This window comes from Zingiber officinale, chromosome 8A (assembly GCF_018446385.1).
Source record: "Zingiber officinale cultivar Zhangliang chromosome 8A, Zo_v1.1, whole genome shotgun sequence".
Taxonomy (NCBI): Eukaryota; Viridiplantae; Streptophyta; class Magnoliopsida; order Zingiberales; family Zingiberaceae; genus Zingiber; species Zingiber officinale.
Window position 1 is genome coordinate 105,086,371 of NC_056000.1, and position 16,510 is coordinate 105,102,880.

At 38.7% G+C, this 16,510-nt stretch overlaps 1 protein-coding gene across 1 annotated transcript; it reads right to left on the reverse strand.

Annotated features, from left to right (window-relative positions):
* Positions 1 to 13,188: 13,188 nt before the first annotated feature.
* LOC122011095 lies at positions 13,189 to 14,823 on the reverse strand. Its single transcript, XM_042567527.1, has 3 exons — positions 14,557 to 14,823; positions 14,431 to 14,505; positions 13,189 to 13,212 (listed from the first exon to the last, which is right to left on the reverse strand). The coding sequence occupies exons 1-3, from the start codon at positions 14,821 to 14,823 to the stop codon at positions 13,189 to 13,191; spliced, it is 366 nt and encodes a 121-aa protein (XP_042423461.1).
* Positions 14,824 to 16,510: the final 1,687 nt, after the last annotated feature.

Genomic DNA, 16,510 nt, shown 5'->3' on the forward strand with positions numbered 1-16,510 from the left:
TCGAGTTTATCGGAGAACCCAAGAGAAAAGCCAAGAAATTTCTCTCAGCTATGAAGGCACAGAAGTTAATGGATTCAGGATGTACGGGATTTTTAGCACACGTAGTCAGTACCAGTCAGGACAAGGACCGACATCTAGCAGAGGTCTGAGTCGTATGTGACTACCCAGCAGTCTTCCCTGAAGAGTTACCAGGCTTAGCACCATACAGGGAGATAGAATTTGAGATAGAGCTCATTCCCGGTACAAATCCTATTTCCAAAGCGCCTTATCGCATGGCCCCAGCGGAACTGAAAGAACTTCATGAGCAATTACAGGAGCTGCTTGACAAGGGCTTCATCCGTCCTAGTCACTCACCATGGGGAGCACCTGTATTGTTTGTGAAGAAGAAGGACGGGAGCATGCGCCTGTGTATAGATTACCGGGCACTGAACCAAGTCACGATCAAGAACAGGTATCCTCTTCCCAGAATAGATGACCTGTTTGATCAGCTAAAGGGAGCAGCAGTGTTCTCTAAAATAGACCTCAGATCAGGTTATCATCAGGTGAAGGTTAAAGAAGGGGACATACCCAAGACAGCATTCAGGACTAGATACGGACATTACGAGTTCGTAGTCATGCTCTTTGGCGTGACAAATGCTCCAGCTACTTTCATGGACCTTATGAACAGGGTATTCAGGGAATATTTAGATAAGTTCGTTATCGTGTTCATCGATGACATTCTTATCTATTCCAGAACTCAGGAAGAACACACAGAGCACCTGAAAACAGTATTGCAGACCCTTCAGCAGAACCAGCTGTACGCCAAGTTCACAAAATGTGAATTTTGGCTAGATCAGGTGTCTTTCCTGGGTCACATCATCTCAAAGGATGGTATCATGGTAGATCCCAGTAAGATAGAAGCTGTGAGCAACTGGAAAAGACCCAAGAACGCCAGTGAGATCAGAAGCTTTCTGGGATTAGCAGGTTACTACAGAAAATTCGTAGAGGACTTCTCCAGGATAGCCTCCCCACTGACAGCTCTTACTAGAAAGAACAGAAAGTATCAGTGGACAGAGGACTATGAGAATAGTTTCAGCGAGCTGAAAAGGAGATTGACCAGTGCACCTATTCTGACTCTACCAGAGAACGCAGACAACTTTGATATTTATAATGATGCCTCTAAGTTGGGACTAGGAGCAGTACTGATGCAAGATGGCAAGGTAATCGCCTACGCCTCTAGACAACTCAAGGATTATGAGAAGAACTATCCTACTCATGACCTTGAGCTTGCAGCAGTAGTGTTCGCTCTCAAGATTTGGAGACATTACTTGTATGGAGCTCAGTGCAGAGTGTATACAGATCATCAGAGTCTGAAGTACTTCTTCACTCAGAAGGATCTGAATATGCGACAGCGTAGATGGCTAGAGCTGGTCAAAGACTACGACATAGACATCTTCTACCACCCAGGAAAAGCAAATAGGGTAGCAGATGCACTTAGCAGAAAGTCCAGTGCTACCTTATTATCTCTAGCAGCCATGTCACCACCTCTACAGAAAGAGATCACAGATTTCGGTCTCGAACTCATAGTCGGACAGCTCTCTACTATGACATTAGAGTCTACCTTGCTTGGTGACATACAGACAGCTCAGGAGCAGGATCCTGAAATTCAGAAAATCAAGCAAGAATTAGCAGAATTAGAAAGTGGAGAATTCAGAGTGTCCGCTAGCGGGGTGTTGTACTTTAGCGACAGATTATGTGTTCCAGATCAGGAAGAACTCAGAAGGAAGATTTTAGATGAGGCTCACAAGACTCCCTATGCGATGCATCCAAGCTCTACCAAAATGTACCAGGACTTGAAGAAACGTTTTTGGTGGCCTGGGATGAAGAGAGACATCGCTCGATATGTCAGCACCTGCCTAACCTGTCAGAGGGTTAAGGCAGAACATCAGCGACCAGGAGGAGTCTTGCAGCCTATTCAGATTCCGGAATGGAAGTGGGAAGACATTTCTATGGACTTCATAGTGGGATTACCCAGAACCACGAGTGGTTTTGATACCATCTGGGTAATAGTCGACAGATTGACTAAATCAGCTCACTTCTTAGCTATCAGGATATCCTACTCCATGGAACAGCTAGCTCAGTTGTATCTCAAGGAGATCGTTAGATTACATGGAGTCCCACGAACCATTATCTCAGACAGAGACAGCAGATTCACATCGGTACTCGAAGATATGCTCCGAGCATGTGCCCTAGATTTCAAAGGAAGTTGGTGCAAATATCTGAGTCTAGCAGAATTTGCATACAACAACAGCTATCAGGCCACTATCGGTATGACACCTTATGAGGCTCTCTATGGGCGGAGGTGTAGATCTCCAATCTACTGGTATGAGAGTGGTGAACAGAAAGAACTAGAACTTCAGACAGAACTAGTGGCAGATACCACAGCAGCTATACAGCAGATCCGCCAGAGGATAGAGACGGCTCAGAGCCGCCAGAAAAGCTATGCTGATACACGGCGCAGACCTTTAGAGTTTTCAGTTGGGGATTCAGTGTTCCACAGAGTAGCTCCCATGAAGGGAGTAATGCGTTTTGGGAAGAAGGGCAAGCTAAGTCCCAGATATGTGGGACCATACCTCATCAGCAGAAGAGTGGGCAAGGTAGCATATGAGTTAGAGTTACCCCAGGAAATGTCAGCTGTCCACAATGTATTTCATGTCTCTATGCTGAAGAAGCATACCCCAGATGCCACCCAAGTGATTGAGCCCCAGTCGGTACAGATCCGCGAAGACCTCAGCTATGACAGTCGGCCTATTCAGATAATAGACCGAACAGTTAAGAAATTACGGAACAAGGAAGTGCCATTAGTCAAAGTCATTTGGCACAGTCACACAGCAGAAGAGGCAACATGGGAGACAGAAGCCAGCATGAGACAGAAGTACCCAGAATTATTCTAAGTTCGAGGATGAACTTTTTATAAGGTATGGGGGATTGTAGCGCCCGAAAATTCTCAAAACTATTTTAGAAATATTCTATGATTTTTCTGGAATTTTTAGATATTTTTCCGGAATTTTTAGAGTAGCGGAAGTAGCAAAAATAAATATAAGCGTAAAACGGCCTTCGCGGGAATTGAACCCATGACCTCTAGCCGAGCCAAGACTTAAGTGAATCCGGCTAGCCAGGAGCCCCAGCAGGGGTGTGCTGAAAGAAGAGGGAATCAATAATAGTTATATTAGAGTTGGGTCGAAATACCCACTTACAATAAATAGAAAACTTGAGTGGGTTTGGTTTATTTTCTTTGGTTCAGGAATTCTCCACCGAGACCTCACCTTACACGCCGCCCCTCTCCTTCTCCTTCTTCCTCTCGGCGCCAACCCTAGGGTTCTCTCCCTAGGGCCCTAAGAGCACCCTCCGGCAGCGATTCCAGCACAAGAACGTTCCCCTCCGCGAGAGGAACGCATAGACGCAAGGAGATCGTCGAAGGGATATTCTCCACCGGAAATCTAGCGATTAGAATAGTAAGAAACTTTGAATAGGAGGTAAGAAACCCCTCACCTGCAGTATAAGTAGCTTTCGTATGATTGTATGCATTGTTTTAGTCGTATGCAGATATTTAGCAATAGGGTGTGAATTAGCGCACACCAAGCGTTTGATTAAATGCTTAGCTTAGTTAAATGCCATCCTAGGCATTTTGATAGCCTAGATAAATGCCATAGAAGCGCCTTTACAGCTTATTTAGTCTTGCTTCCACTTTTACAGGACTAGACGTCCAATGGGTGGGCTCCCACAGTCGCCTCTAGGTTTAGATAACCTAGTTCTGGGTTTAGACAACCTAGTAAAAGAAAGACAAGAATTTATTAGCTTATGTTCAGTATTTTACATTCTCAGTGGCACTGTACTGGATTAGATATCCATTGGGTTGGACTCCCATAGTCGTCCCTAGGTTTAGCTAACCTAGTAACCCTACTAAATTCGGAATTTGCAACCCCGGGTTTAGTTAGGGATGCGCGCACAGCAAGTACAGCAACATGATTATGTATTTTAATCCATTATGAATATAGTTTGCAAACATCACAAAATAGTTATGTGAATTCAGTTCAGCTTTAGCAATCAGATTAGTATTAGCTTAGCTCAGTTTTATATCAGTGTAGCTTTCTGTTAATATAACATGATAATTTGTTAATAGCTTTATTGCCATGATCAGTTTTGCTTCTATACATTGTATGCTATGCCATGCTTAGTATATTCAGTATGTTCTTTTCAAATAGCATGTTTTTAAAGCATAAATAGCATCGTGTGCATGTTTTTGTGAGGTAGATGGTTTCTTACTAAGCTCTCAAGCTTACAGATACTATTTTTCCTTATACTGCAGATAAAGGTAAAGGGAAGATGGACTAGAGGAAGCTGGGGGTCAATGCAGAGATGGTGTGTGTGGCAAGGACCTGGAATGAAGATCCTTAGGGAGTTTAGCAAATTAAGAACTTAGTTCCTTTTTCTTAAGACACTTTTATGCATTTCAAGGGGTTTAAATGCTATGAATTAATGAACCTTGCACCATGGCATGTTAGAATGCTAGTTAGTAGATATTAAAATGTTTTCCATGCATAGTATAATTGTTGTGTGAGATTTTGGCACGAACTAGTGCTGAAATCAGAGTTTCAGTGCGAAATCAGAAACTCCGATCGATCCATGGATCGATCGGGGGTCCTCGATCGATCCATGGATCGATTGGGGGCTGATTCCGCGAACAGAAGGCTTCTGGATCGATCAACCGATTGATCCAGACACATTCTGTCGCGAACAGAGGGATTCTGGATCGATCGGTCGATCGATCCAAGCTATTCCTCGCGAACAGAAAGGTTTTGATCGATCATTGGATCGATTGACTTATGTTGGATTGATCAGCCGATCGATCCAAATATAGTCCCGTGCACAGAAGCATGCTGGATCGATCACTGGATCGATCGGTGAGCCTGGATCGATCAGCCGATCGGTCCAGGTTATCACCCGAGCACAGTAGCAGTCTGGATCGATCCATGGATCGATCCAACAGAGAGCAATCGATCCAGTTCAGTCTGGATCGATTGGGAAGTTCAGTTTCGACCAAGGAACTTAGCAGACCAGCTTCTAGTCCATAGGGAATGTAGTATACACCTTGTATCCTTTAGATTATACCCTTCAGCACATGTAGAACCAAGAATAGTTATCAGTTAGCAACTAAAATTTAAATTACATCAGTTTTCTGCACAGTTAGCACAGTATAATGTGACGCTCAGCCTCACATCCTAGTTAGTAGGAGGTGGGTCGTTACAACTAAATACTAATTAATCTACACAATATCTTGTGTGTTGTTGTCTTAATTATGTCGACATAATATTATTATTTTTAGCTCATGTCCATACAAGATAATTTTAAAACTCATTCCAAATGGAACAAAAAGTAACAATCTTCACCTCTAATTCACTACCAGCACCATACATCTGAATATCGGCACAACTACGAAAAGAGTATCATTCCAAAACCTAACTTCCATATCAGCTTAAAATTTTGAACCTTGGTTTATAAGTCAACTGAGATGCTTGATCCTCAGTCACATTTTGGAATATACTGCTATTTCTGCTCCTCTTAATTCTTTTCAATCTCTTTTAGGTACTTTGCTTTCAATTTCCATTGATATATTTAAATGAACTATGCACACTCATAATTTTATACCAAAAATGCATATACACATTGTAGATTAGCATGAAAAGTGGATGACTAAATAATGGGCTAAAGTGGTGTCTAACAAAAATGAACTATAAACTTCAATCATCTTAAGATTTACTATGGACACCCGATTGTATAAAGCCTTAAAATCATTTACACTTGAAATCTTCTACCTAGTACTTAGTTGTCACCGCTTTCTATCTTTCTTCAATATTAACAAGATATAGGTTCCATGATTTCACCTAACAACACATATAAGTGAAGCTTGTTAGATAATAAAGGACTGAAACTTAAAACTATTATTATATATACTTGTTTGATTCTGTAGAAAAGAGCAAGCTGACTATCAATGTAACGATCCAATTTTCCTTATTTCGAGTTCCAAATGTCCATAAAAATATTTGAAAATACTTTTAAAATATTCTAGAGAGTTTTAGAAATTTTTAGAGTATTTTTACGTAATTTTTGGAGGTCGTTTAGTATGTTTACAAAAAGAAAGAAATTTTGACAAAAAGAGTTGAAGGCAAGGCTCGAACCCATGACTTCGGGTCGGACCCGACCTAACCGGACCTAGCCAGCCAACTGGGCTGCGCACGCTTTCTTAACTAAGTATGGGGAGAAATAAATTTAAAGCATAGATAGTAATTAATAATAACCCGAATTATAAGTGAAAGTTTAGGTTTTCTTTTCCCCAAAACCTAACTTCCCTCTCCTCTCGTTCTCGCGTGCGGCAGTGTCGGCGTTGCTTGGGCGAAGACGAAGCCGAAATTAGGGTTGCGTTCTGGCGGCTGGCAAGCGTTCTTCTTCAAGGGTTCTTCACAAACCAAGCTTCTCTCGGCAAGGCAAACGCTCAGGCAAGAGAAGAGGCCGAGATTTGGAGCCACCCGAGCCCTAGAATCCCCTTCCTTCTCGGTTGTAAGTCCAAGAATCGTCGGTAAGTACTACTCACCTGTGGTAGGAGTAGCTCCGAGTCTCCGATTTTGTTTCCTTGCTCACGGGATTTGCAGTGCCAGATAGATGATGCTAGGGATTAGTTGCATTCTTTTCTTCAATTGCTGCTTGGTTATGTTGCTGTGTAGTGCTATGTAGTTTGGACTCTTCAATTTTTCCTTGCTGAACCGAATAAGAACGGCCTTAAGGTTGCTGTGTTGTGATAGTTTAGGTTCAAGCATGCGGGTCTTCTTTCCTTGCTCTGATTGTTAAGCCGGACAACCCTTTTTGAAGCTTACTGTCAGTTTGTTTGTGCTATGCAATAGGCAGAGACAAGCTTTAGGGTTTTGTCCCTTGCTTTCGGTTTTGTTGTGCCGAGTAGAAGAATGTGCTAGGGTTTTCTCCTTGCTTTGCTGAGATGCCATCTTCAGTTTCTGTTAATTGAACACCAGTAGCTACCATTTGCTATTAGATATGCATGCAAGTTTCCTAAATTTCACTAGTTTTTCTAGTTGGGCACGAACAACCCTCAATTCAGGTACATGGTGTTAGTTTTCTTCCTGTTTAATAACATAGCAAGCTTAGTTTACATGGATATACATGGGCAGATCATTTAGTTTCCATTTACTATTGATTCTTGTTTCTTCCCTTTACCGGTTACAAGCATGAACAATTTTCTTGTTCCTTTGCTGTTAGTTGTTTTCACTCTGCCATTAGTTTGAGCACGAGTAACTCCAGCTTAGTTCCCTTAAGCAGAGGCAGATCCATCCTTTTACATAGTAGCTTAGTTTTCCTTGCTAATGCCATGCACCTGATTAGTTTTAAGTTGGTATTTCAGCCTTGGATTTCCATGTTTCTAAACATGTACAGAACTTTGTTTTTAAGCATGCATAAAGTCTTATTACAAACTTGAACCACAATAATTCTCTAGATCTTTAATGCTGCACGTAGTTAGAAACTTCTTTGTTGTTTGTTGCTTGTTACATCTATAGATTCCAAGCTAATTAATGGAAGTGCGTCTGATATTAATTTGGCTAGCTTTACAGTTCTATGTAGAGAATTAAGGCATGAGATGAATTTTGGAAAGTTGGAAAACTACTCTTACAGAATCATAGCAATAGCACATTTTAGATGTTACAAAGATGCAACAAAATGGATTTTTTCAGAGTTCGGATAGTCTTTTAAGTTGACTTTTGAAGTAGTACACCTTGCCTTTTTGGAATAGACATGCTTAGCTTGGATGGGAACTTTATTTTCAGATTATTTAATTAACATTTTCAAAAAAAATAGCATGCTTAGAAAGTCCAAGTTAGCTCTCTTTTGCTCTATTTTATAGCATGATTAGTAAGTTCAGATGTGCCTTCTTTTCCTTTATTTACAGTATGTTTAGAAAGTTCAGATTTGCTTTCTTTTGCTTTGTTTTATAACATACTTGGAGAGTTTAGATTTGTTTCCCTTGTGTTATTTTGATATAGCATGCTTGGTAATTGTAATCGTATACTTGTTAGATATATCTAAAGGATTCTAATAAACTCTAATAAAGGATTATGAGAAGAATGAGTAAAGAAAAAGACTAAAGTCTAGTTAAAAAGAGATAACAAGTAAATCAAAGTAAGAGGCTAGTACCCGACTTCCAAGGTTGTCGTTAAATAAATCCAGGTGACCAATTCCAAGGTCTTGGCCCTGGTAAGACCAAGGTCTTTACCTCATAGGACTAGAGGCTCGCTACCTCAGTCACTATTAGAGAGCGCGCAAAATAAAGATGGTACTAAGCCTGGGCCCAAAGAAGAAGCAAAGAAAAGAAAAGAAAAGTAAAGAAGAAAGAAAAGAACAAGAAGAAGAAAGTAAAATAGAAATTAAAAGATTAATTTCTAGAATAAGGATATAAGAAAATGAAGTAAGTTTTATGCTTAGAATCAATAAAAGTTTAGTTTCTTTAATTCTAAGCTTACAGTGTTAATTTTCTTATTATCCTGTCAGTTAGTGAGCATGTTTAGTATTCAGTTCTATTTTTGTATACCATGAGTACATGCGGCTTTGTTTTAGCATTTCAGTTTTAGTATTTTTGCATTACTTTTATGCACTTTGAGTTTTGTGAGATAGATTAGTACTTACTAAGCGTTTTCGCTTATAGTTTTGTTTTCTTTCCTCCTACTGCAGATAAAGGAAAAGCTAAAATATAAAAGGGAGGTGACAGGGTGGTGGTGATGATGAAGGTATGTGGTGACTGGACTGTGGAGAGATCCATAGTTAATTGACAATATTGTCAAAAACCTTTTGTTTAATTCTTTAGTTTTCCTTAAGTGTTATTATGAGTTGAGATTGTAGTTGAGTTTAGTCTACACTTGTAATTGGTTTAGTTGTGTTATTTGTGGAGTACCGTAGTTGGTTATTTATGCTAGAGTAGTTCTTTCTTTTAACTGTTATTTTATAACTGCGTGGTTGTGAAAAATGTGATCCAGCCGCTTGTGGCTGCGTATATATCTTATGTATCATGGATTTGGTCACCTGTACAGGGGAGATTCTGCCGGAATTTTTCGGTAGGAATTCCTCTGAACCGTGATAAATCTAACTGATTCTAATAATAGCGTCAGTGACACTAATAAGTAGAGTAGTAGTTAGGTAATAATCGCCTTTAGAGAGTAGTAGTAAGAAGGGTGGGTTGTTACAATCAAATACTGTTTTCTCTTTAGCAGCCCTGCTTCCAGGCCCAACACACAATTGTAACATCACAAATCAAATCATGTTAAGAAATGAGTCAAGAGCATATACAAAACAAAACTTCTAATCCACAACCCAAAAAAAAATTACAAATCAACATTAGTCAACCGGCAGTGTTTCTTCAAATTATATAGAGTTGGTTTCTATAAATATTATTCCTCCATTGAAGTTCATACATAGGAGACTGGCAACGACGACCACTGGTAGCATTGGTGAGAGGAGAGGTGATGGCCAGAGGAGCAGTAACTGTTGGATCGAGAAGCGCTAGGGGGGGTGAATAACGCTCGTGGCTTTCACACATTTCGAATTCGTAAAATAGTGAGTAATAAAGCAGCGGAAGTGATAAATGAAATAAGCACAACCACAGAGAGACACAGGGTATTTACTTGATTCGGAGCCTGTGGCGACTCCTACTCCAAGGTCCATGCTCGTTGAGTGTTTACGTTGGGCAACAACTAATATCATAAAAGATTTACAAATAAAGTACAATTAATAGCGAATAAATATACCAACGATAAAAGAAATGGCAGAAATAAAACTCCAGGTCGGTGGTGTCAAGTTGTAGCTTCGTCGGAACTTCTCGTTAGCAGTCGGTTGTAGAAAGGTTGCTTGGAATATGATGTGCCTGCTGCTGCCTCGAGACTGCCTTTTATTGGGTGTTGAGGGTGCCTCCAATGCCCCATCGAGGCGCCTCAGACCCAAAAATATATCCTGAGTTGATCGCTGCGATAAGCCTTCGTCGCTGTCTCTTATCCGCCTGAGGGCGCCTCCAATGCCCCATGGAGGCGCCTCCAAGAAGCAGTCCAAGGCGCCTCCAAGCTCCATGGAGGCGCCTCCAGCTCCTCTACGCAGACAACTCATCTTTGCACCCGAGGCACCTCCAAGCACCATGGAGGTGCCTCAGACACTGTTCATCCGAGGCTTAAGATTGCTCCTTTGTACCTGCAAGATAAGTTGTCCAAAAGATACCCTGCAGCACAAAGTTAGCACATAATATCATAAATATAAAGTCTGACAGTCATCGAACTGTCCGATTTTGACTTCGGATTTTCGACCGGTAACCCTAGGTCAAACCGACGCCTACTATTCCCTCTTCCAGGGAACGCGCCCTCACCTACTCCACTCAGGAGAGTTTTACCTTTTGCTAGTTTGGTCCTCCAGACCGACTGGACTTTTGCTCGGCGCTCGATGCTTCTGGTCTTCATGCTAGACGTCCGGTCCATGACCCGTCCAGACTTCTACCCGGTTCACAACACTAGGATTTTAACCTAGGGTTACCACCCCCTAGGATTTTTGCCCGAAGCTCCGACCCGCCAAGGCTTTCCGCATAGGGTTACCACCCCCTATGACCTAAGGTTACCACCCCCTAGGGTTTTCCACTTGCCTAACCACAGCTAGGACTTTTGCCTAAGTACAGGACTTTTCCTGCAAAGCTCATTCAATACATCATAAAACAAAACACCTTAACTTTGTTCCCTTTGACATAATCAAAACATAGGTTCGATCGTCGGATGCTTCCCGCACCGACAATCTCTCCCTTTTTTATTATGACAACATGATTCAAAGTTAAGTAAAACTATGACAGTAAAATAAAGAATTTTAAGCATAGAAGAAATGCAAAGAAAATAATTCCTTATATCCCCCCTTAATTTCCCCTTAATTTTGACCTCTCTCCCCCTTTGACATAAATCAAAAAGATGTTAATGGCAATATATCCTAGGTAATTTTGAGCTCCCCCTGAAGAGTAGCTAAACTTGAACCAAAAATGTTTAAGAGTTTTTGAAAGTGTTTGAAAAACACTTAGCTAATTTTGAAAGTGCTTTTGAAAGGACTTAGTGCTTTCAACAAAAACTTAGCTACTTCAAATAATTGCTTTGAAAAACACTTAGCTAAATTCTTTTGAAACTATTTAGAAAATTTTGAAAACTATTTAGCAAAATTTGAAAAAGACTTAGCTAAATTTAAAAAGCTTTTGACAATAATTGTTGTTTTGAAAAACAAAGTTTTTGATAAAACACTTACTTTTTGAGAAAAACATTTAGCAAATACTTAATCTTTCAACAAAAATTTAGAAAAGTTTTGAAAGTAAGTTTGACAAAGAACACTTGGCTTTAGCAAAAATACTTATTTTTATTTAACTTTTCAAAATATTTTTTTTTACTTAACCCAAAAAAATTTGCTTGACTCCAACCACTCCCCCTTAATTAGTCCCAAAAATAAAAATCCTAGGGTCCTAGAGTCCAAGCATGTAATTTAGTTATCCTAAAAATGAATTAAGATTTTTGAAGGTCTAAGAATTTTTTAAAGTTTTAATAATCAAACAATTAAAATTTAAAATCTTGATTATGATTAGGTATGATTTTGAAATTTAATTGAGAATTTAATTAAGTATGGTTTAAAGGATTTAAAAGTTTTTTTTAAAAGAATTTTTCAAATAATTTTAAAATGATTTTTAAAAGAGTTTTTAAAAGATTTTTAAAATGATTTTAAAATAATTTTTCAAATAATTTTAAAATGAGTTTTAAAAATATTTTTAAAATGATTTTTAAATAATTTTTAAAAGAGTTTTTAAAAGATTTTTAAAATAATTTTTAAATAATTTTAAAGAGATTTTAAAAGATTTTTAAAATGATTTTTCAATCATTTTTCAAATAATTTTTAAAAGAGTTTTTAAAATGATTTTAAAATAATTTCTCAAATAATTTTAAAATGATTTAAAAAGTTTTTAAAGATTTTTAAAATAATTTTTAAATAATTTTTCAAATAATTTTAAAATGATTTAAAAGAGTTTTTAAAAGATTCTTAAAATAATTTTTCAAATAATTTTAAAATGATTTAAAAGAGTTTTTTTAAAGATTTTTAAAATGATTTTTCAATAATTTTTTAAATAATTTTTTAAAATAGTTTTTTAAAAGATTTTTAAAATGATTTTTCAATAATTTTTTAAATAATTTTTAAAAGAGTTTTTAAAAGATTTTTCAAATAATTTTAAAGAGTTTTAAAATGATTTTCAATAATTTTTCAAATAAATTTTTAAAAGAGTTTTTAAAAAGATTTTTAAAAAGATTTTTAAATAATTTTAAAAGAATTTTTAAAATATTTTTAAAATGATCTTTCAAAGAATTTTTAAAAGTGTTTTTAAAAATATTTTTAAAATGATTTTTCAATAATTTTTCAAATAATTTTTAAAAGAGTTTTTAAAAGATTTTTAAAATGATTTTCAATTGATTTTAAAATGATTTTTAAATGATTTTTAAAATGATTTTTAAATGATTTTAAAATGATTTTAAAATAAATTTTCAAATAATTTTTAAAAGTGTTTTTAAAATGACTTTTAAAAGATTTTTAAAATGATTTCCAATTGATTTTAAAATTATTTTCAAATGATTTTAAAATTATTTTTAAAATGATTTTCAAATAATTTTTAAAAGAGTTTTTAAAATATTTTTAAAATGATTTTTAAATAATTTTTCAAATAATTTTTTTTAAAATGATTTTTGTTAATTAATTAAGTTGATTCGTTTGATTTAATTGAATTTATTTAATTAATTTAACCTAGATCTATCTCACCCAATTTTAAGTTATCAAGCAGGTAATCTTAAGTAATTTTATTAGATGGTTATCTTGAATTTAGATTATTTCTAAGGATTAATTTACATTTGAGTTAAACTTAGGTTTTTCAACTAGTCAATTAAATACACATTTTTAAGATTGGTTCACAGGTCGTGGCGAGGCACTCGACCTTCTTGGGTATGAGATCATCCACCACTTCCTAGACATAGCCGCTCAAAGAAGTTATATATTTAATTTTCTTTTTGAAGCCCCTAGGTTTAACTGGACAAGTGTAAATTACGCCTACGTCCTTAAACTATCCTGAATCTAAACATGTATAAAAAAAAATCAAGCATCAAACAATTCTATCTATTGGTAAAGATGGTCTTTCTATTGGCTCCCCCTGGATCATAGCCTCGATATGGTCTATCAAGGTAGTAGATCTAATCCTTGGGGACCCAATATAGTCCAAGTCCAACTTGATTAACCAAGTTCGACTTGGGGACCCATGCTTGGACTATGTTTCTATTTTTTCTATTAACTAAGGATAGATATGCTTTGTATTTTCTTTTGGTTTTAAATCCAAGTTCGGATTTGTTGAAAACGGCTCGCTATTTTCCAAGAATCAGATCAAGATTCTTGGAACTCAGGGTGAACCGTTCCAACATGTCCTTGAGTTTTTTAATTTGAGTTTTCAAATTAGAATTTTCTTCCTCAAGTTGTTGGACTTGAATTGAACTTCTAATTTGAACTGACTCAATTAAAGAACTCGAGTCAGTCGCTTCCTTAAGGGATGTTACCTCCTTTTGGAGTGACTTGACCCGGACGTTGGATTTAGCCAACTTTTTTTAACAAGTAAGGAACTAAATTCTTTAAATCATCTAACTGAGTTTCGGTGAGTAGAGAACTTACAGTGGGGTTCGGTCCTTCGAAAATGGATGCGGATCCGTGGCTTCGCTCGGACTCAATTTCTGACTCGCTCTCGGTTTTAGACTCGAGCTTGGACTCGGTTTCGATAATGTTGGCTTGCACTGGTAACGCTAGGAAGTTTGTCGGTTCTTCTTTGTTAGTCTCGGATTCGTCTGATGACTCAGACCAAGTTGCCTTCAATGCCTTCTTTTTTCGTTGCTTTTTGTTTGGACAATCCGGCTTGTAGTGCCCCTTCTGGTTACATCCATAGCAGGTGACTCCGGACTTGTCCTTCGTGTTCATTTGAGTCACCTTTTTACTTCTGCAGATCTTTCGTACGAGCCTTAACAGCTTGGAAACAATCTCGTCATCATCCTCCGATTCGTCTTTAGACTCGGGTTTGGTTTTGCGCTTTGTTTTAGTTTCCTGGGTTCTTCCTGTACCTGCAACCAAAGCCAACCCATTCTCGGCTGGGCGTGAGTTAATCTGTTCATGAATCTCAAACTCAGCAAACAACTCATCTAATTTAATAGAGGACAGGTCCTTAGAAACCTTGTAGACATCTACCATGGATGCCCACAAGGTATTCCTCGGAAAAGCACTTAAGGAATACCTGATGATGTCCCGATTGTTTACCTTTTGCCCGATCGCATGAAGCTCGTTGAGTAGGTGTTGTATCCGGGCGTGGAGTTGGGTAGCTGTCTCGCCTTCCTGTAATTTAATATTATATAATTTATTAAATATTAAGTCCCTTTTACTTACTTTGGTGTCGGGTGTTCCTTCATGAAGTTCGATCAACTTCTTCCACAACTCCTTGGCGCTTGAAAAAGGGCTGATGCGGTTGAGTTCCTCCTTTGTTAGTCCACACCGGAGGGTGCAATTTGCTCTGACATTTGCTGCCACCTTCTTGATTAAAGCTGGATCCCAGTCTTCGCAGGGTATTGGTTTGTCATCTCCATCAGTCGGTAGTTCAAACCCAGTCTTGACGGTCATCCACATCTCGAACTGGATCTTCAGGAAAATTTCCATTCTGCCCTTTCAGTAACCGAAGTCTTCTCCGATGAAGAGCAGGGGATGAACAATGTTGTAGCCTTCTTGTTAGGCCATTTAGAGAATATGCACACAAAGAAAAAAAGATATCCCAGGACTTGATCTTGGATTAGTAGTGCGGTATGAAAATAATAATAAATTGCATTCTCGAGTGGTGTTGCACCAACTTCAAGAAAAGAATACAATTACGAAAAGAACTAGATCAGAATGTAGCAATTATGCTAATTTCAATCGACTCCGAAAATTGAAAAACACTATGAAAAGAATGCTTGATTGGTGGTTGCACCAAATCAAAGCTACCCCGCTCTGATACCAATTATTGGATCAAGAAGCGCTAGAGGGGGGGTGAATAGCGCTCGTGGCTTTCACGCATTTCGAATTCGTAAAACAACGAGTAATAAAGCAGCAGAAATGATAAATGAAATAAGCACAACCATAGAGAGACACAGGGTATTTACTTGGTTCGGAGCCTGTGGCAACTCCTACTCCAAGGATCACGCTCGTTGAGTGTTTACGTTGGGCAACAACTAATATTGTAAAAGATTTACAAATGAAGTACAATTAATAGCGAATAAATATACCGACAACAAAAGAAATGGCAGAAATAAAACTCCAGGTCGTCGACGTCAAGTTGTAGCTTCGTCGGAACTTCTCGTTAGTAGCCAGTTGCAGAAAGGTCGCTTGGAATATGATGTGCCTGCTGCTGCCTCGAGACTACCTTTTATTGGGCGTTGAGGGTGCCTCCAATGCCCCATAGAGGTGCCTTGGACCCAAAAATATATCCTGAGTTGATCGCTACGATAAGCCTTCGCCGCTGCCTCTTATCCGCCTGAGGGCGCCTCCAATGCCCCATGGAGGCGCCTCCAAGAAGCAGTCCAAGGCTCCTCCAAGCTTCATGGAGGCACCTCAGACACTGTTCATCCAAGACTTAAGGTTGATCCTTTGTACCTGCAAGATACGTTAGTCCAAAAGATACCCTGCAGCACAAAGTTAGCACATAATATCATGAATACAAAGTCTGACAGTCATCGGACTGTCCGGTTCTGACTTCAGATTTCCGACTGGAAACCTTAGGTCGAACCGGCGCCTACTGTTCCCTCTTCCGGGGAACGCGTCCTCACCTACTCCACTCAGGATAGTTTTACCTTTTGCCAGTTTGGTCCTCCAGACCGACTGAATTTTTGCTCAACGCTCGATGCTTCCGGTCTTCATGCTGGGCATCCAGTCCACGATCCGTCCAGACTTCTACCCAGTTCGCGACACCAGGATTTTAACCTAGGGTTACCACCCCCTAGGATTTTTGCCCGAAGCTCCGACCCGCCAAGGCTTTCCGCATAGGGTTACCACCCCCTATGACCTAGGGTTACCGCCCCCTAGGGTTTTCCACTTGCCTAACCGCAGCTAGGACTTTTGCCTAAGTATACTCAGGACTTTTCCTGCAAAGCTCATTCAACACATCAGAAAACAAAACACCTTAACTTTGATCCTTTTGACATAATCAAAACATACGTTCGATCGTCGGATGCTTCCCGCACCAACAATAACATGGATGGAGCATGGGTGAAAGGAGATGGTGATAGCAGGTTAGGGAGGAGAAAGGGAGAGGAATGGCGACAAGGATCTGTGAGTGTGGATGAGAGGAGTGGCGAAGATGAGAGAAAATTAG

Excerpts from the sequence above, each read along its gene's own strand:
- LOC122011095 (XM_042567527.1), bottom strand. The coding sequence starts at position 14,823 with ATGGAAATTTTCCTGAAGATCCAGTTCGAGATGTGGATGACCGTCAAG. Across the intron at positions 14,506-14,556 it reads AAGGAACACCCGACACCAAA|GAAGGCGAGACAGCTACCCA; the intron begins GTAAGTAAAAGG and ends ATTAAATTACAG. Across the intron at positions 13,213-14,430 it reads TTCATGCGATCGGGCAAAAG|ATTCAGGATAGTTTAAGGAC; the intron begins GTAAACAATCGG and ends ATACATGTTTAG.